Source organism: Erythrolamprus reginae, chromosome 2 (genome assembly GCF_031021105.1).
Source record: "Erythrolamprus reginae isolate rEryReg1 chromosome 2, rEryReg1.hap1, whole genome shotgun sequence".
In the NCBI taxonomy this organism is placed as follows: Eukaryota; Metazoa; Chordata; class Lepidosauria; order Squamata; family Dipsadidae; genus Erythrolamprus; species Erythrolamprus reginae.
Window position 1 is genome coordinate 8936510 of NC_091951.1, and position 19775 is coordinate 8956284.

At 44.1% G+C, this 19775-nt stretch overlaps 1 protein-coding gene across 1 annotated transcript; it reads left to right on the plus strand.

Moving 5' to 3' along the window:
- The first annotated feature begins 9107 nt into the window (after positions 1–9107).
- On the plus strand, positions 9108–19560 carry LOC139159675 (zinc finger protein 420-like). The gene is made up of 5 exons (XM_070736998.1): positions 9108–9207; positions 11902–11984; positions 14371–14497; positions 15584–15676; positions 17324–19560. Exons 1-5 carry the CDS (start codon positions 9108–9110, stop codon positions 19558–19560), a joined length of 2640 nt encoding a protein of 879 aa, XP_070593099.1.
- Positions 19561–19775: the final 215 nt, after the last annotated feature.

The following is a 19775-nucleotide window of genomic DNA, read 5'->3' on the forward strand; positions in this document are numbered from 1 at the left end:
AGGGGGTGGACGTCTGTTCCCTGAATGGAGACCGCCGGCCGCTCAATCGGGCCGGCAGGGAACAGAATGGAGCCTTCCGCGGCGGGGCTGGTAAGGGGGGGAGCCGAGGGGGGAGCCGAGCCCAGCCCCGTGGCATTCGCTTTCCTCCCGCCTGCAGCCGACTGATCGTGGGCTCCTTCGCAACCTCGGAGAGCTTCCTGGTTTTCGTGAGCTTTCATGCCCAGGAAGCTCTCCGAGGTTGTGAAGGAGCCCAGGATCACTCGGCTGCGGGTGGCAGGAAAGCGAATGTCACGGGGCTGGGCTCGGCTCCCCCAGCCCCGCCGCGGAACGCTCCATTCTGTTCCCTGCCGGCCCGATTGAGCGGCCGGCGGTCTCCATTCAGGGAACAGAATGGAGCCTTCCGAGGCGGGGCTGGGGGAGCCGAGCCCAGCCCCGTGACATTCGCTTTCCTGCCACCCGCAGCCGAGTGATCCTGGGCTCCTTCGCAACCTCGGAGAGCTTCCTGGGCATGAAAGCTCACGAAAACCAGGAAGCTCTCTGAGGTTGCGAAGGAGCCCACGATCACTCGGCTGCAGGCGGGAGGAAGGCGAATGCCACGGGGCTGGGCTCGGTTCCATCCTCGGCTCCCCTCCTACCAGCCCCGCCGCAGAAGGCTCCATTCTGTTCCCTGAATGGAGACCGCCGGCCGCTCAATCGGGCCGGCAGGGAACAGAATGGAGCGTTCCGCGGCGGGGCTGGGGGAGCCGAGCCCAGCCCCATGACATTCGCTTTCCTGCCACCCGCAGCCGAGTGATCCTGGGCTCCTTCGCAACCTCGGAGAGCTTCCTGGGCATGAAAGCTCACGAAAACCAGGAAGCTCTCTGAGGTTGCGAAGGAGCCCACGATCACTCGGCTGCGGGTGGCAGGAAAGCGAATGTCACGGGGCTGGGCTCGGCTCCCCCAGGCCCGCCGCGGAAGGCTCCATTCTGTTCCCTGAATGGAGACCGCCGGCCGCTCAATCGGGCCGGCAGGGAACAGAATGGAGCGTTCCGCGGCGGGGCTGGGGGAGCCGAGCCCAGCCCCGTGGCATTCGCTTTCCTCCCGCCGGCAGCCGACTGATCGTGGGCTCCTTCGCAACCTCGGAGAGCTTCCTGGTTTTCGTGAGCTTTCATGCCCTGGAAGCTCTCCGAGGTTGCGAAGGAGCCCACGATCAGTCTCGGCTGCGGGTGGGAGGAAGGCGAATCCCCCGTGGGCTCCGTTACATCTTCCGCTGCCAGCCAGGCCATGCTGGCGGCAGCGGAACAATCGCTGGCTGTCAACTTTTCTTTTTAAAACTGGGCAGGAGCTGACTTGCCTCCCCAGTGCTAAAAAGAAAAGTTGACAGCCAGCGCTGCGAAACCGCCGAAACCGGAAGGGGCGAGGTGGGGGAGAACGGGAGGCTCAGCATTCCGTCAGCCGCAGCGCTGGCTGTCAACTTTTCTTTTTAAAACTGGGCAGGAGCTGACTTGCCTCCCCAGTGCTAAAAAGAAAAGTTGACAGCCAGCGCTGCGACTGACGGAATGCTGAGCCTCCCGTTCTCCCCCACCTCGCCCCTTCCGGTTTCGGCGTTCGGCAACGGAGTCCGGCGCTGGGGCCATGCGGGGCCGCTCATCCAGGGGGGCGTGGACTGGCAAGCGGCAAGTGATCTGGCGGGAAGACCAAGGGAAGGTTCCTTCAGCCGCCCAACACCTGATCCGCTCCGCAGCGCTGCAGCAGCGAGGAGCCGAAGATGGGGTTTCCCCTTTGCCTTTACCCCATCTTCGGCTCCTCGCTGCTTCCGCGCTGCGGAGCAGATCAGCTGTTGGGCGGTTGAAGGAATCTTCCCTTGGTCTTCCCCGCCGCCCACACGCAAACTCCACCATCTGCGCATGTGCGGCCATGAAAAAAATGGCGCACATGCGCAGATGGTGGTTTTACTTCCGCATCCAGTATAACGCGGAAATCGGTTAGCGCGGGAGGTCTTGGAACGTAACCCCCGCGCTAACCGAGAGATCACTGTACTGTGTATCCGGATAGCCAGTTTATTGAAACCCATCTTGGAAAACACAAGGAAGGAATTTCCTAACTTCAAAATCTGCCAGGGCCCAGACTAGGGATTTCCAAACTTGGCCATTTTTAAGATTTGTGGACTTCAACTTCCAGAATTACAATGCTGGCTGAGGGATTCTAGGAGTCTACAAGTTTTAAAAGTTGCCAATTTTGGAGAGCCCTTGGCCAGATTTATGGAATTACAGACTTTTGTTGTTTCCAGTGCCTTCCTGCAGTAAGGTCTTTATATAGAAACATAGAAGTCTGACGGCAGAAAAAGACCTCATGGTCCATCTAGTCTGCCCTTATACTATTTCCTGTATTTTATCTTAGGGTGGATATATGTTTATCCCAAGCATGTTTAAATTCAGTTCCTGTGGATTTATCTACCACGTCTGCTGGAAGTTTGTTCCAAGGATCTACTACTCTTTCAGTAAAATAATATTTCCTCACGTTGCTTTTGATCTTTCCCCCAACTAACTTCAGATTGTGTCCCCTTGTTCTTGTGTTCACTTTCCTATTAAAAACACTTCCCTCCTGGACCTTTAACATTTAAATGTTTCGATCATGTCCCCCCCCCCCGTTTTCCTTCTGTCCTCCAGACTATACAGATTGAGTTCATGAAGTCTTTCCTGATACGTTTTATGCTTAAGACCTTCCACCATTCTTGTGGCCCGTCTTTGGACCCGTTCAATTTTGTCAATATCTTTTTCTAGGTGAGGTCTCCAGAACTGAACACAGTGTTCCAAATGTGGTCTCACCAGCGCTCTATATAGCGGGATCATAATCTCTATAGCGGGATCATATATCCAATACATTGAAAAGGGAGAAAGAATTGTGGTCAGTATTCCCTTGCTCTTCAAAAAAAAAGTATCACAAGCATGAGACACTTGCTTCTTCAAAATAAAAAGTTAAATATTCAAAATGTACTATGGGACAAGGTGAAAGGCACAAATAGAGATGAGTCATTCAATGTCAAGTGAACCAATGACTTTTTATAGTTTTACTTTTTTTTTGAGATTTTGTTATTTGGCAATAGTGTGTCAGAACATGCAAAATGTGAAGAAAAAAATATACATTTTTTAAAATTGATTTTCAAAGTTTGGAAAAAGTGCGAATTTCGGTGTTGCCTGCCTTTACATTTTTCCTCATAACTCAGGCTAGAAAAAAACCATATACAGTCTTTCGAACTTAATTGGTTCCGGGACGAGGTTTGTAAAGTGAAAAGTTTGTAAGACGAAACAATGTTTCCCATAGGAATCAATGGAAAAGCGATTAATGCGTGCAAGCCCAAAACTCACCCCTTTTGCCAGCCGAAGTGTCTGTTTTGCGCTGCTGGAATTCCCCTGAGGCTCCCCTCCATGGGAAACCCCTCCTCCAGACTTCCGTGTTTTTGTGATGCTGAAAGGAAATCCCCGCAGCGCAAAAATGGGTGCTTCGCTGGCAACGGAAGTCTGGAGGTGGGGTTTCCCAGCGAGGGGAGCCTCAGCGAAATTGCAGCATCGCAAAAAAAAAAGTCATTGAAACCTCACCTCCGGACTTCTTTGTTTTTGTGATGCTGCGATTTCACTGAGGCTCCCCTCGCTGGGAAACCCCACCTCCGGACTTCCGTTGCCAGCGAAGCGCCCGTTTTTGCGCTCAAATTCCTGGGGAAAAAGTCCCACTGGGAATAAATCATATAAATGCCAAGAATGTGGAAAGAGCTTCCACTCTGCAAGTGACCTCTCTTGCCATAATAGGATATAGACAGGGGGGAAAGCCATATAATTGCACGACATGCGGAAAGAGCTTTGCACAAAAACACAATTTCAATTTACATAAGAGGATCCACCCTGGGGTGAAGCCACTTAAATGCATAGAGTGTGGGAAATGCTTCAGGATCATATCAATGTGTGGAGTATGTAGAAACATCTTGACCCATTCAAAAGAGAAGTTGCCTTGTTTCACTAGGAATTAAATTTCCGATATGAGATCTTTCTGCCTGAGTAGATTAGAATAAGGTGAGAAAGAATAAGAATAAAAATAAGAATAGAAATAGTATAGCATAAAATACTTTGTTGGCCAAGTGTGATTGGACATGCAAGGAATGCATCCCCAATGCTTACACGCGTACAGTGGACATAATGTACAAGTGATTAACTTTTGTCCATTCGAACAAGTAGGTAGGGATTTGGAAACTACCGTATTTTTTGGACTATAAGACATAACTGACCATAAAACGTACGCGATGATCGAGGGACCACTGTACTGTGTTCAGTTCTGAAGACCTCACCTACAAAGAGATATTGACAAAATTGAAGGGGTCCAAAGACGGGCTACAAGAATGGTGGAAGGTTTTAAGCATAAAACGTATCAGGAAAGACTTAATGAACTCAATCTGTATAGTCTGGAGGACAGAAGGAAAAGGGGGGACATGATCGAAACATTTAAATATATTAAAGGGTTAAATAAGGTCCAGGAGGGAAGTGTTTTTAATAGGAAAGTGAACACAAGAACAAGGGGACACAATCTGAAGTTAGTTGGGGGAAAGATCAAAAGCAACATGAGAAAATATTATTTTACTGAAAGAGTAGTAGATCCTTGGAACAAACTTCCAGCAGTTGTGGTAGATAAATCCACAGTAACTGAATTTAAACATGCCTGGGATAAACATATATCCATCCTAAGATAAAATACAGAAAATAGTATAAGGGCAGACTAGATGGACCATGAGGTCTTTTTCTGCCGTCAGACTTCTATGTTTCTATGTTTCTAGTCTGGAGGACAGAAGGAAAAAGGGGGACATGATCGAAACATTTAAATATGTCAAAGGGTTAAATAAGGTTCAGGAGGGAAGTGTTTTTAATAGGAAAGTGAACACAAGAACAAGGGAACACAATCTGAAGATAGTTGGGGGAAAGATCAAAAGCAACGTGAGAAAATATTATTTCACTGAAAGAGTAGTAGATCCTTGGAACAAACTTCCAGCAGACGTGGTTGGTAAATCCACAGGAACTGAATTTAAACATGCCTGGGATAAACATAGATCCATTCTAAGATAAAATACAGGAAATAGTACAAGGGCAGACTAGATGGACCATGAGGTCTTTTTCTGCCGTCAGTCTTCTATGTTTCTATGGAAACCCCCGGCCTAAACCTATTGAATTATGGACTGTTGTTGTTTCTAGTGCCTTCCTGCAATAAAGTCTTTAAGTGACCAATATATTAAATATGGAGAAAGAATTATCGTCAATATTTCCTTGTTCTTTAAGAAAATGATTACAAACAAAATGAGACCCATGAATTTATTTATTTATTTATTGGATTTGTATGCCGCCACTCTCGGCAGACTCGGGGTGGCTAACAACAGCAATAAAACAGCATATAATAATAATCCAATACTAAAACAGTTAAAAACCCTTATTATAAAACCAAACATACATACAGACATACCATGCATAAAATTGTAAAGGCCTAAGGGGAAAGAGTATCTCAATTCCCCCATGCCTGGCGGCAGAGGTGGGTTTTAAGCAGGTTATGAAAGGCAAGGAGGGTGGGGGCAATTCTAATCTCTGGGGGGAGTTGGTTCCAGAGGGCCGGGGCCACCACAGAGAAGGCTTTTCCCCTGGGTCCCGCCAAGCAACTTTGTTTTGTTGATGGGACCCGGAGAAGGCCAACTCTGTGGGACCTAACTGGTCGCTGGGATTTGTGCAGCAGGAGTTGAACTCCAGATATCTTCAAGTTGCCAAGGTTGGGAAACACTGGACTAAACAATGTAGGTTGGTGAGACCGAGGGGGAGAGCCTTTTCTGTTGCCGCCCCGGCTCTATGGAGCCTCCCCCCCAGGTGTCTGCACTGCTCCCACTTTACTGGCTATTTGAAAGCTGTTAAGACCTGGCTTTGTCAACAGGCCTGGGGGCCGTGAATTCTAAGATCAGACGTGCCCGAATAATGTTTGGCTGGTGTGTATGTTTATTAGATTGATTTTTGGGGTTTTTTATTATTTATTATTTATTATTATTTTACTGAAAGAGTAGTAGATCCTTGGAACAAACTTCCAGCAGACGTGGTAGATAAGTCCACAGTAACTGAATTTAAACATGCCTGGGATAAACATACTGTATATCCATCCTAAGATAAAATATAGAAAATAGTATAAGGGCAGACTAGATGGACCATGAGGTCTTTTTCTGCTGTCAGACTTCTATGTTTCTATGTTTATAATGGGTTCGTTAGGGTTATAAGGGTTTTTTATTCTACTGTTGATGTTCGACTTCTTTTTATTATTGTACTATTGTATTATTTTTTTATTGGTGTAAGTCACCCTGAGTCCTACGGGATTGGGCGGCATGGAAGTTGAATAAATTAAATTAGATTAAATTAAATCTTCTCTTCAATATGTTCAGCTTGAGGCTGGGCACATCTGGTGACGAGGCGGGAGCAGGAAAAACCCAAAAGTGCCTTTGAGTCCAGAAGGATTTCTGCCCCTTCTTTTAAGCAGATGGCAAGAGCAATTCTTGAGGAAGAAATAGGGTACAGTGTTCCCTCGATTTGTGTGTGGGATGCGTTCCGAGACCGCCCGCGAAAGTCGAATTTCCGTGAAGTAGAGATGCGGAAGTAAATACACCATTTTTGGCTATGGACAGTATCACAAGCCTTCCCTTAACACTTTAAATTACCATTTCCCATTCCCTTAACAATAATTTATTCATCATTATTACTGGTATTCACCATTGAATAAGACACTTAGTGATCCTGATATTTAAAAACATAATTATTTATGAACAGTAATTATTTTTTTTGTTATTTATTTGCAAAAATTATTAGTTTGGCGATGACGTATGACATCATCGGGCAGGAAAAACCATGGTATAGAAAAAAACCCACGAAGTATTTTTTAATTAATATTTTTTGAAAAACCGTGGTATAGGCTATTCACAAAGTTCGAACCCGCGAAAATCGAGGGACCACTCTACGCCAGGAACCTTCTCTGCAAACTTCAAGCAAGCTCTGTTAGTAGTGGGGTTGTTTTACCATAGGAGAAATATTTTTTTATTAAGTGAGACATTTGTTAAGTCAGTTTTGCTCCATTTTGTTATTTTTCTTGCCTCAGTTTTTAAGTGAATCCAGCACCGTTGTTAAATTAGCAACATGCTTATAAAGTGAATCTGGTTTTCCCATTGACGTCACTTGTCAGAAAGTCACAAAAGGATATTTATTAATTTTATTTAGTTAAATTTATAGGCCGCCCTTCTCCAAATAGACTGAGGGCGGCGTAGAACAATCATCAATCAGAGTGGCATACAACCATCAATAAGTCACGTGACTGGGACACTCCTATGTTCATAATTGCGAATTGGTTCCTAAGCGTCTGAATTTTGATCATATTACCTTGAGGATGCTGCAGTGGTTGGAAGTGCGAAAAATGGACTTGTCACTTTTTTCAGTGCCGTTCTAACTTTCAATGGTCACTAAATGAATGGCTGTAAGCCGAGGGCTATTCATTCATTCATTCATTTCATTCATTCATTCATTCATTCATTCATTCATTCATTCATTCATTTGATTTATATGCTGCCCCTCTCCGAGGACTTGGGGCAGCTTACAGAATACACAACAGATTCAAGCTTAATATTAACCGCTCCAAACTTGGCTATAAAAAATATGACTTTAGTAATCGAGTTGTCGAAGTGTGGAACTCATTACCGGACTCAATAGTGCCAACCCCTAATCCCCAACATTTCTCCCTTAGACTATCCACGATTGACCTCTCCAGGTTTCTAAGAAGTCAGTAAGGGCCGTACATAAGCGCACTAGAGTGCCTTCCGTCCCCTGTCCTATAGTCTCCCCTATATCTCATATTTCTTCTCTACTATAACCTCTATAACAGTGTTTCTCAACCTTGGCAGTTTGAAGATGTGTGGACTTCAATTCCTAGAATTCCCCAGCCAGGGTTGCTGGCTGGGGAATTCTGGGAGTTGAAGTCCACACACCTTCAAACTGCCAAGGTTGAGAAACACTGCTCTATAACCTTCATTGTGTATTATTGAGTATTGGACAAAATAAATAAATACAGTTGCCAAGGTTGGGAGTCAATGACTACTTCAGTTTCAACCGCAACAACACAAGAGCACGCAACAGATTCAAACTTAATATTAACCGCTCCAAACTTGACTGTAAAAAATATGACTTCAGCAACCGAGTTGTCGAAGAATGGAACTGATTACCGGACTCTATAGTGTCATCCCCAACCCCCAACATTTCTCCCTTAGACTATCCACGATTGACCTCTCCAGGTTCCTAAGAGGTCAGTAAGGGGCGTACATAAGTGCATCAGTGTGCTTTCCGTCCCCTGTCCAATTGTCTCTCCTTTATCTCCTATATCTTTTCTTCTTTTCATATATCTTCTCTATTTTTATATCTTCTCTCCTTTTCTTTTTATATATATTACTACATGTCTATTTTCTTCTATATGTATTGTGTATTGGACAAAATAAATAAATAATAAATAAATAAAATAAACAATAAATAAATAAACACTGCTTTAGAGCAGTTTCCCAATCTTGACTACTTGAAAGTATCTGGACTTCAACTCCCAGAATTCCCTAGCCAGCATTCGCTGGCTGGGGAATTCTGGGAGTTGAAGTCCAAATGTCTTCAAGTGGCCAAGGTTGGGAAACACTGCTTTAGAGAACGGGAGGAGCTGGACGGAAGGGGGATGTGCCATAAGCGCTTCCAGCTTGGCCTCAGCAAACTCCTGGCTGGGGTCGTTCCGGGCAGGGAATCTAAGTCCATGATCTGGAAGGAAGGAAGCTGGCCGGCGATCTTTTCCTGCGCTCATCTCTTAGGAAACGGAATCCGAGCTAGGAAGGAAGCCGCATGTTTCCTATTGAGAGCCAGGTAAAAAGCTCCCTCCCTCCCTCCTTGAGGTGCTGCTACCATCGATCCCGCAGTCTCCATCTTTTTCTTGGGGAGATGATGGTGATTTGCTGCCCCCTCCTGTTCGTTTCCCGATTGACCTCTCCAGGTTCCTAATTATTATTTTCTCTGGTCCCGTTTCAGATCCAGGAGGCTTGAAGTTCAATGGCTGCGAAACCGGCGGGGAAAAGGGGGAGCGATCCCTCCCAGGAGCCTTTGTTTCGGGGGGCTGCTCAGGACGAGCCTCCTCCGGAGAGAACGTCGGGTAAAGTCTCCTTCTGAGGGCTTTTCATCTCTTTTCCCTCGTTTCTTTCATTCCAGAATTCGTGTCCATTGTTCAATTTAACTGTAATTTGTGTGCATTCCAAAAAGCCTTCCGTCCATTTAAAAAGGTATCGCCCTTTTCCATTGTTTCTCAACCTTGGCAATGTGATGATGTGGGGGCTTCAACCCCCAAGGATTCTTTTTTCTCTAATACATTTCACTCGAGTATATCCTCTACAACAGGGGTGGGCAATTAATTTTGCCATGGGGCCGGATTAATATAATTAACTCAGTTCTACCCAACACTCTATATTATTGGGTAGAACTGAGTTAATTATATTATAATTATATATTATATTATTATTATTATTATTATTATTATTAATTAGATTTGTATGCTACCCCTCTTCATAGACTCCGTAGACCAGGGGTGGGCAATTAATTTTGCCATGGGGCCACATGAGAAATTGGGATATTATTATTATTATTATTATTATTATTATTATTATTATTATTATTATTATTAGATTTGTATGCCGCCCCTATCCATAGACTCCGTAGACCAGGGGTGGGCAATTAATTTTGCCATGGGGCTGTATGAGAAATTGGGATATTATTATTATTATTATTATTATTATTATTATTATTATTATTTAGATTTGTATGCCGCCACTCTCCGTAGACTCCGTAGACCAGGGGTGGGCAATTAATTTTGCCATGGGGCCACATGAGAAATTGGGATATTATTATTATTATTATTATTATTATTATTATTATTATTATTATTATTATTAAGATTTGTATGCCGCCCCTCTCCCTAGACTGTAGATGTAGATATTATAATTATATTATAATTATAAATTAATTGCCCACCCGTTCCTTCCTTCCTCCCTCCATTTCTCCTTCCTTCCTTCTCCAGATGGAGAGAAGCTTCTGTCTCTCTTATTTTCTCTGCCTTTTATTTCTGCTTTTGGGCAGTTCTTTACTTCTCTTTCAAAACATTCCTTTCAGGTGCCTCTCTTCAACTGACCTACATTGTCAGTTGAGAAAGCATAGTGGAGGCTTTGCCTGAAAGTAGCTTTGGATTCCTTTTCTTCCTCCTCCTCCCCTTTCCCCCCCTGAGAGGTGGGGGGGGGTTTGCTTTAAATTTCTTGGAAAGGCCAATGAAACCAATGAACAGTTAAAAAATGAGCATTTATTGGACTTTTGCAAAAGGGCATGGAAAGAGAATTTCTCCTTCCTTCCTTCCTTCCTTCCTTCCTTTCTTCCTTCTTTCCTCCCTTCATTTCTCCTTCCTTCTTTCCTCCTTCCTTCTTTCCTCCTTTCAATTTATTTCCTTGTAGCTTGGTCTCGGATTCTATTAACCATATATCGTTTTGCCTTATCCCATCATCCCATCAGTTGTCGCAAATCAGTTTCATTAACCGAATTCATCTTTTTATCCATAATCTCAAATTGAATATGATCCACCATGTACCGGTACCAATTTTGCATTGAGCTGTCTCTGAATCCAATCCCTGGTCCTTCCACACGTTTATGTTGCTGTTTTTTCCCCACCCAGGGTGAGCTTATTTATTTATTTATTTATTGTTAGAGTTGGAAGGGACCATGCGGGTCATCAAGTTCAACCCCCTGCCTAAGCAGGAACTCTATAGCATCCTAGCCAAATGGCAGTCCAATTTCCTCTTAAAAATGTCCAGAGTATTGGAGTTCACAACGTCCGCGGGTAGGTTGTTCCACTGGTTGATCGTTCTGACCGTCAGGAAGTTCTTCCTTATTTCCAGGTTGAATCTCTCCTTGGTCAGCTTCTAGCTGTTGTTCCTCGTCCGGCCCTTTGGTGCCCTGGAGAATAAAGTGATCCCCTCCTCTCTGTGGCAACCCCTCGTATACCTGTAGACTGCTATCATGTCCGCTCTGGCCCTCCTTTTCTCTAGGCTATCCATGCCCAGTTCCCGCAGTCCCTCTTCGTAAGTCTTGGTTTCTAGACCTCTGATCATTTTGGTTGCTCTTTTCTGCACCTTCTCCAGAGTTTCAACGTCTCTTTTGAAGTGTGGTGACCAGAACTGAATAGAGTACTCCAGGTGTGGTCTGACCAGGGCGTAGTAGAGTGGTATTAAGACTTCCCTGGTCTTGGAGTGTATTCCCCTGTTGATGCAGCTTAGGATTGTATTGGCTTTTTTGGCTGCTGCTCCACATTTTTGGCTCATGTTTAGTTGATTATCCACCAAGACTCCGAGATCTCTTTCGCCGTCGCTACTGCTGAGAGGGGTTTCTCCCAGGCTGTATGTGTGTCCAGGCTTTTTTTTACCTAGGTGAAGGACTTTGCTCTTGTCGATGTTGAACATCATTTTGTTGGTGTGGGCCCACTGTGTTAGTCCGTCCAGGTCTTTCTGTAATTTGAGCCTGTCTTCAAGGGTATTGGCTACCCCCGCCAGCTTGGTGTCATCTGCGAATTTGATTAGTTGCCCTTCTATTCCTTCGTCCAGGTCATTGATGAAAATGTTGAAGAGCACAGGGCCCAGGACAGAACCCTGTGGTACCCCGCTTCTATGTATTGTTGTTGTGGCTGCAACAAAGGGCTTCCTTAGCTAATCTAGAAATAGGCTAAAAATCAGCCTTCTGCCCTGTAACTTCAAGTGTATCCTTAGGATGTTTGATAGCAAATTATTCCCTTGCTTTTTTTTAAAACTCCTAGACACACTCATGGCCTTGTCTTCATCTCCTGGAACCTCAGTTCTTTCTAATGGAGGATTAACACCGGTTGAGCTTCCAATGCAGGTAGGAGTAAAATTACAATCACAAATCTCCTGGGTCACCAAACTAACAAATTTTGTAAGAAACTGTAGCCCTCCTGTCTCTTGCATAACAAGAGAACTCAAAAAAAAAAAAAGCTGCCCAAAGAATTAAGGCTATAGTGACCTATGTCCTAGAGCCCACTGCAACAACATTGCCAAAAAGGCTTTAAGAGTTGTTAACCTAATCCTTTGCAGCTTCTTTTCTGGTAATTTTGAACTGCTGACAAGAGCTTACAAAACATTTGTCAGATCAATCCTAGAATACAGCTCACCTGTATGGAACCCACATTCCATATCTAACATCAACACAATTGAGAGAGTCCAGAAATATTTCACAAGAAGAGTCCTTCATTCCTCTTCTCACAACTAAATGCCTTACTCCGCCAGACTTGAAATTCTTGGTTTAGACAACTTAAAACTCCGTCGTCTCCATTCCGACTTAATTATAGTTCATAAAATCATATACCAAAATGTCCTACTTGTTAACGACTACTTCACCTTCAACCACAACAACACATGAGCGATTTAAACTAAATGTCAACCGCTCCAAACTTGACTGCAAAAATACAACTTCAGCAACAGAGTAATCAACACCTGGAATGCACTACCTGATTCTGTGGTTTCTACTCCTAATCCCAAAACATTTAGCCTTAGACTATCTACAATTGACCTCTCCCCCTTTCTAAGAGGTCTGTAAGGGGCGTGCATAAGCACACCACTGTGCCTACCGTCCCTGTCCTATTGTCTTCTTTTGTTACTTTTTTATCATTACTTATCTAATGTTTTATTTGTACAAATTACCACCCTATAATTGTTTGACTAAATAAATAAATAAAATTAAATAAAATAGTACCAAATGATATACAGTGGTACCTCGTGATACGTACCCCTCGTGATACGAACCCCTCGTGTTATGAACCCGGGGTTCGGAAATTTTTTGCCTCTTCTTACGAACTTTTTTCGGTTTACGAACCCACCGCAGATCGCAAAATGGCGCTCCGCTGGGTGCCGCTGCCCGGCTGTCACCTTTTAAAACAGCCGGGGGGCTTCTCGAATGTTTCGGCCTCCAGGAAGGACGTCTTCATGACCTCAAAGCTCCGCCCATGGAATTCCCTATTGGGATTCCCCACCTCCTTTCCAGCCTCCAGATCGGCCAAAAATGCCGCCACTGATTGTAAAAACGGTGCTCTGCTGGCCGCCGCCGCCCAGATGTAACCTTGTGAAACAGCCGGGCGCTTCTCGGCGGCCTCCAGAACCCGAACCCGAACTTCTGGGTTCGGCGTTCGGGAGAACGCCGAGAACCCCCCCGGCTGTTTCAGAAGGTGACAGCCGGGCGGTGGCGCTTCTCGGCGGCCTCCCGAACCTGAACCCAAAATGTTCGGGTTCGGGTTCGGGAGAACGCCGAGAAGCCCCCCGGCTGTTTTAAAAGGTGACAGCCGGGCGGCGGTGCCCAGTGGAGCACCATTTTGCAATTTTTTTCCCTTTGCACGCATTAATCGGCGGTTTTGAGCTCAAAACCGGCGATACCAAGCGGCAAGGAACGGCTTGTCTCGGCGCTTTCGAGCTGACAGCTCGAAAGCGCCGAGACAAGCCGTTCCTTGCCGCTTGCTATCGGCGGTTTTGAGCTGAGTCCGGAAGCGAATTCGCTTCCGGACTCAGCTCAAAACCGGCGATACCAAGCGCCCCCCGGACCCCCAACCCGGGTTTGGGGGGCTGCTAGGAAGCCCTCCATGCCGGCGGCAAACAGCCGCCCCGCCCCCAATCTTCGGCTCCTCGCTAGCGCTGTGGGAGTAAAAACACCGTCTGCACATGCGCAGACGGTGTTTTTACTTCCGCATCGCTACTTCGCGAAAACCCGCTCGTTGCGGGGGCTCCTGGAACGGAACCCTCGCAACGAGCGGGGGATCACTGTATACCAAAAAATTGACCCATTGGAATCTCCATATCAAAACAACTTACCTTATGTGTGGCCAGAACCTGAAAATGACAATTAACACAGCACAGTGTTTAAACAAAATGGTTCAGTTGAGATTTGCATACATGGGTCTGATTGGGGTGGATTGCGGGGTGGCACCGAAATATAAATTGTATAATATTTTTTCTATATCTTAAACTGTTATGTTTTATTTTATTTCATTTTAGACTCTTATTTCATTCCGACTTAATTTTAAATAATAATTTATTCCATTTTCAATTTAAATTGTATTTCATCAAATTTCATTTTAAATTGTTTTTTATCAAATTTTAGTAATAATTTGTTTCTAGAATTTTGCATTTTGATATGGGCTAAGGGCTATATAATCAATAAAGACTCATATCATGTCTCATGTCAAGGAATACATTGTGTTTTTTCCCTCTCTGTGTATTAGAATTTGGTTTCATTTGAGGATGTGGCTGTGTTTTTCTCCGTGGAAGAGTGGGCCCTGCTGGATTTTAAGCAAAAAGCCCTGTACCATGAGGTCATGCTGGAAAACAAGAGGACCATGGCCTCCTTAGGTAAAGACTCTGTTAAGATACTGTAATACAAAATAACTTTAAAAAAAGAAAAAGAAAAGAATGCGTGTGAAGTCCTACAGCTTTATTATTTGTTTTTTGTTGCTGTATTCTTCTTTAAACTGCTGATTTTCAAATTTGCAAGCTATTTATCTGAGGTTTTCATCTTTTTCTATGAAGCCTGGCTTTTCTTCACAAATGGATGGAGATTGCTGGCCTTCACAGTCTACTCGGTCCCATTTGTTAAGAATCAGATTCAGTCTTGTACAGGCTTTGTGTGAAGGGGAAAAAATAACCATGTGGAGCAGATTAAGAATAAAGATGGAATATATAAACCAAAATGTAATGCAGTAGTATAAATAAAAGACTTTCACATACAGTGGTATCTCTACTTAAGAACGCCTCTACTTAAGAACTTTTCTAGATAAGAACCGGGTGTTCAAGATTTTTTTGCCTCTTCTTAAGAACCATTTTCTACTTAAGAACCCGAGCCCGGAAAAAATTCCCAGGAAATTTGAGAGCAACACGAAGGCCCGGCCAGTTTCCTGCCATCCTGGCCATCTCAGATTTTTCTGGCTGCCAGGGGAGCCTTTCAGTGGCGCTTAAGGAGGCTTTGGCAGCCCAGAGCCAACAAAGCATTTTCCTTTCTCTGGGCATTTGGAGAGGGAATAAACCTCTGCCAGTGCCCAGAGAAAAGAAATGCTCTCTTCACTCTGGGCAGCGACTGTCCTCCTCCTCTTCCTCCTCCTCCTCCCACCCAAATTCTGAGCTTTTATTTCTTTCCTAATGGGTTTGCACGCATTATTTGCTTTTACATAGATTCCTATGGGAAAAATTGCTTCTACTTACAAACTTTTCTACTTAAGAACCTGGTCACGGAACGAATTAAGTTCTTAAATAGAGGTACCACTGTACTGTGCATTACATGTCTGCTAGCAATAACTATTGCTATGATTTTGTCAAGGGAAAGAAATGGCCAACAGAGAAGGAAAACACATTCTTGCACTACAGTACTGCTTTCCCCCACCATAAAATTGATCTTACTAAACACTTCTGAGTCAGTCTCTCTTTCTCTCTATCTCTCTACAGGACAAGATACTGGACTTTTCCATCAACTCTTTCTTAGGCTAGAAGAATCTTCCCAAGGAAAGCGACCGGTCTCTATTCCAGCTCAAGATGAAGGTAAAAAACAAAAAAAAATAAAAAAAATTGGACTTGAAAATGAAACTAATTAAAGCCCATGAGAAGGGGAAGAAGGCAAAGACCGTAGGAGAAGAAGAAGGACTGGTCTGTTCCATTATATTCATAATTCTTAAGGGTAAATAAAAGATAACAGAGGAACTCTTTTTTTTTTAAACAAAGTTAAACTTCAACTAAAACCGGAGATCTTTCTTCTAGGCATAATAGATTCTAAAATTTAAAAAAAGCATTATTATTTGATACAACATTTAATTACCGCAGTTAGGATTTGCATAGCACAAAATTGGAAGAAAGAAGTAATACCAACGGAGAGAGACGTGATTAGGAAAATTCTTGACTGTGCAGAAGTTGACAAACTAACACAAGAACTCAAAAACAATAATCATTTTTTTTCTTTTTAATATAAAGATGACTTCTATCTTGGGCGGAGCAACTGTGGCTTCACTGTGTGTTATATGTTATGTGTGTCATGTTTGTCTATGCAAATGAATAACAAATATTTTTTTTTTTTAAAAAAGGAAAGTCATATTGGCACAGCTGGTCAAAACCCGACTCTGACGGTCCTGAGGTTTTCCCCACCTAATTCAAAGTTCTTCCCCGCAGTCCACTCATCCATCACATGGTCCAAACAGCTCCTAGTCAGAGTCCAGTTGTTTTCTTCCCATGCCTCACCAGGTCCTGATAGATAGATAGATAGATAGGTAGGTAGGTAGGTAGGTAGATTTTTATTGGCCAAGTGTGATTGGACACACAAGGAATTTGTCTTGGTGCATATGCTCTCAGCGTACATAAAATAAAATATACATTTGTCAAGAATCATGTGGTACGACACTTAATGATTGCCATAGGGGTCAAATAAGCAATGAAGAAGCAATATTAATAAAAATCTTAGGATATAAGGAACAAGTTACAGTCATACAGTCAACATGGGAGGAAATGGGTGATAGGAATGATGAGAAAAACTAGTAGAATAGAAGTGCAGATTTAGTAGAAAGTCTGACAGTGTTGAGGAAATTATTTGTTTAGTAGAGTGATGGCGTTCGGAAAAAAACTGTTCTTGTGTCTAGTTGTCTTGCTGTGCAGTGCTCTGTAGCGACGTTTTGAGGGTAGGAGTTGAAACAATTTGTGTCCAGGATGTGAGGGGTCAGTAAATATTTTACCCGCCCTCTTTTTGACTCGCGCAGTATACAGGTCCTCAATGGAAGGCAGGTTGGCAGCAATTGTTTTTTCTGCAGTTCTGATTGTCCTCTGAAGTCTGTGTCGGTCTTGTTGGGTTGCAGCACCAAACCAGACGGTTATAGAGGTGCAGATGAGAGACTCAGTGATTCCTCTGTAGAACTGTATCAGCAGCTCCTTGGGTAGTTTGAGCTTCCTGAGCTGGCGCAGAACATCCTTGCTCCCCAGGGGAAAGAATTCTATTTTGTCTGCACGTACCCAGCCATCTTTACTCCCCCTCTACCCAGCCTTGCTGTGGCAACCCTGAAAATGATCCAAAATGGCTTTAGGGTTGGCACCATGTCTTGAACCAATGGTATTTTGGAGGAAGTTTGATATTGTTCAAATACAGCAATGGTACTTGATCCCTTTTGCATCTAACTTTGTCTTATCTTTTTTTCTCTCTCTTCCAAGCAGGTGACAGATGGGAGATGGAGAATTCTCTCCAGGAGGCAGCAGCACTTTTGCCAAAAGTGAAAAAGGAAGTTGCAGAAAAAATATATAAAAAGGAAAGTTTGGAGGAAAACCAATTAATGGGGAAGCTGGAGAATTGCTCTAGTTTACCATGTGCAGATATCAAAGTCTTATTGGAAGCAGATGATTTCCAACAAGGAGTATGTTCAAGGTGTGGGAAAATATTCCAAGATGAATCAGGATTTTGTGACTGTTGCAAAAAACCTTCTGGAGAGGAACAAGATGAAAGCAAGCCATGCTCCAGAAGGACCCTTACTCCTTTACATGAAAGAATACAAAGCAGAGGGGAAATGTACAAACCTCCAGAATGTGCGGAAGGCTTCGATACAAGCGGCTCTCTTGCTTTGCATAAAAAGATTCACAAAGCAGAGAATCCACACAGACCTCTGGATTGTGGAAGGGTCTTTACTCAAAAAAGTCATCTTAATTCACATAAGAGAGTCCATGAACAGGGGAAACAGGATCAAAAATGCGTTAATAGTGGAAACAGCTTCGGAAACAATGCCTCCCTTTCTTTCTCTCAAAGCCTCCACAGAGAGAAGAGGTTGCATCAGCACAGAGAGGAGAGAACAAGGTTTACTGAGAGCGAGGAACCGGGTGCCCAGGAAAAAGGCCCCACTGAGAATAATTCATGTCAATGTCTAGAAGGTGGGAAGAGTTTCTGCTCTGCAAGTGACCTCACTTGCGGTAATAGGATCCATACAGGGGGGAAACTAAATCATTGCTCCGTGTGTGGGAAGAATTTCACCCAAAAAGTCAATTTCAATTTACATAAGAGGATCCACACCGGAGAGAAGCCGTATAAATGTACAGAGTGTGGGAAATGTTTCAGGACGTCCGGTGGGCTTAATTGCCACGAAAGGATCCACACTGGGGAGAAACCCTATCTATGCTTGGAGTGTGGAAAGAGCTTTAGCCAGAAAGGTCAACTGAAGTTACACGAGAGGATCCACACGGGAGAAAAACCGTTCCAATGCCTGGAGTGCGGAAAGAGCTTCAGTCAAAAAGATCAACTTAAGTCACACGAGAGGATCCACACGGGAGAAAAACCATTTCAATGCATGGAGTGTGGAAAGAGCTTCCGCTTCTCCGCAAGCTTTAATGCCCATCAAAGAATCCACACGGGGGAGAAGCCCTTTGAGTGCCTGCAATGTGGAAAGCGCTTTGCCCGTTCTGATAGCCTCCACGTCCACGAACGGACCCACACGGGGGAGAAGCCCTTTCAATGCCTGCAGTGCGGAAAGAGCTTCTGTAGATCCAGCATCTTAACGTCCCATCAAAGGATTCACAGTGGAGAGAAACCGCATCAGTGCACCGAATGTGGGAAATGCTTCAGTCAAACGAAACACCTTAATATCCACAAAAGGACCCACACAGGGGAGAAACCATACAAATGCCTGGAGTGCGGAAAGAGCTTCTGTAGATCCAGTACCTTAACTTCCCATAAAAGTATCCACAGTGGAGAGAAACCACATCAATGCACCGAGTGTGGGAAGTGCTTCAGTAATCCACATAAACTTGCTCTCCATAAAAGGACCCACACGGGGGAAAAACCATTTCAATGCTTGGAGTGTGGAAAAAGTTTCAGCAGAAACTGTACTTTAACCTTACATAATAGGATCCATACGGGGGAAAAGCCATATCATTGCATGGTGTGTGGAAAGAGTTTCACACAAAAAGGCAATTTTAACTTACATAAGAGGATCCACACTGGAGAGAAACCCTATAAATGTAAAGAATGTGGAAAATGCTTCAGGACTTCCGGTGAGCTTACTTCCCATAAGAGGATTCACACAGGGGAGAAACACTATAAATGCCTGGAATGTGGAAAAAGCTTCAGTAGCAGCTGTATTCTAACCTTACATAGTAGGATACATACAGGGGAGAAACCATATAAATGCCTGCACTGTGGAAAGACCTTCATTCAAAACGTCCATCTTAAGTCACACGAGAGAATCCACACGGGTGAAAAACCATTTCAATGCATGGAGTGTGGAAAGAGCTTCCATTTCTCAGCAAATCTTAGGGCCCATCACAGAACCCACACGAGGGAGAAGCCGTTTAAATGCCTGCACTGTGGAAAGCGCTTTATCCATTCTGATAGCTTTCATGCACACAAATGGACCCACAGAGGAGAAACCATAGAAACGCCTGGAGCGTGGAAAGAGCTTCCGTAAATCAAGCCGCCTAACTTTTCATAACAGTGTCCACAATGGAGAGAAACCCCATCAATGCACCGAGTGTGGGAAGTGCTTCAGTAAGCCAAGTAGTTTTACTCTCCATAAAAGGACCCACACGGGTGAAAAGGCTTATGAGTGCCTTGAATGTGATATGCTTTAGCAAGTCGTGGTCCCTCACACAAAAAGCTCCATACTGGGAGAAACCATAGGAA

What these genes read in the sequence shown, in the direction of transcription:
- LOC139159675 (XM_070736998.1), top strand. Translation starts at nt 9,108, where the DNA reads ATGGCTGCGAAACCGGCGGGGAAAAGGGGGAGCGATCCCTCCCAGGAG. An exon ending in TCCTCCGGAGAGAACGTCGG is followed by an intron (nt 9,208 to 11,901) that starts GTAAAGTCTCCT and finishes TAAAACTCCTAG; the next exon opens with ACACACTCATGGCCTTGTCT. An exon ending in CGGTTGAGCTTCCAATGCAG is followed by an intron (nt 11,985 to 14,370) that starts GTAGGAGTAAAA and finishes TCTGTGTATTAG; the next exon opens with AATTTGGTTTCATTTGAGGA.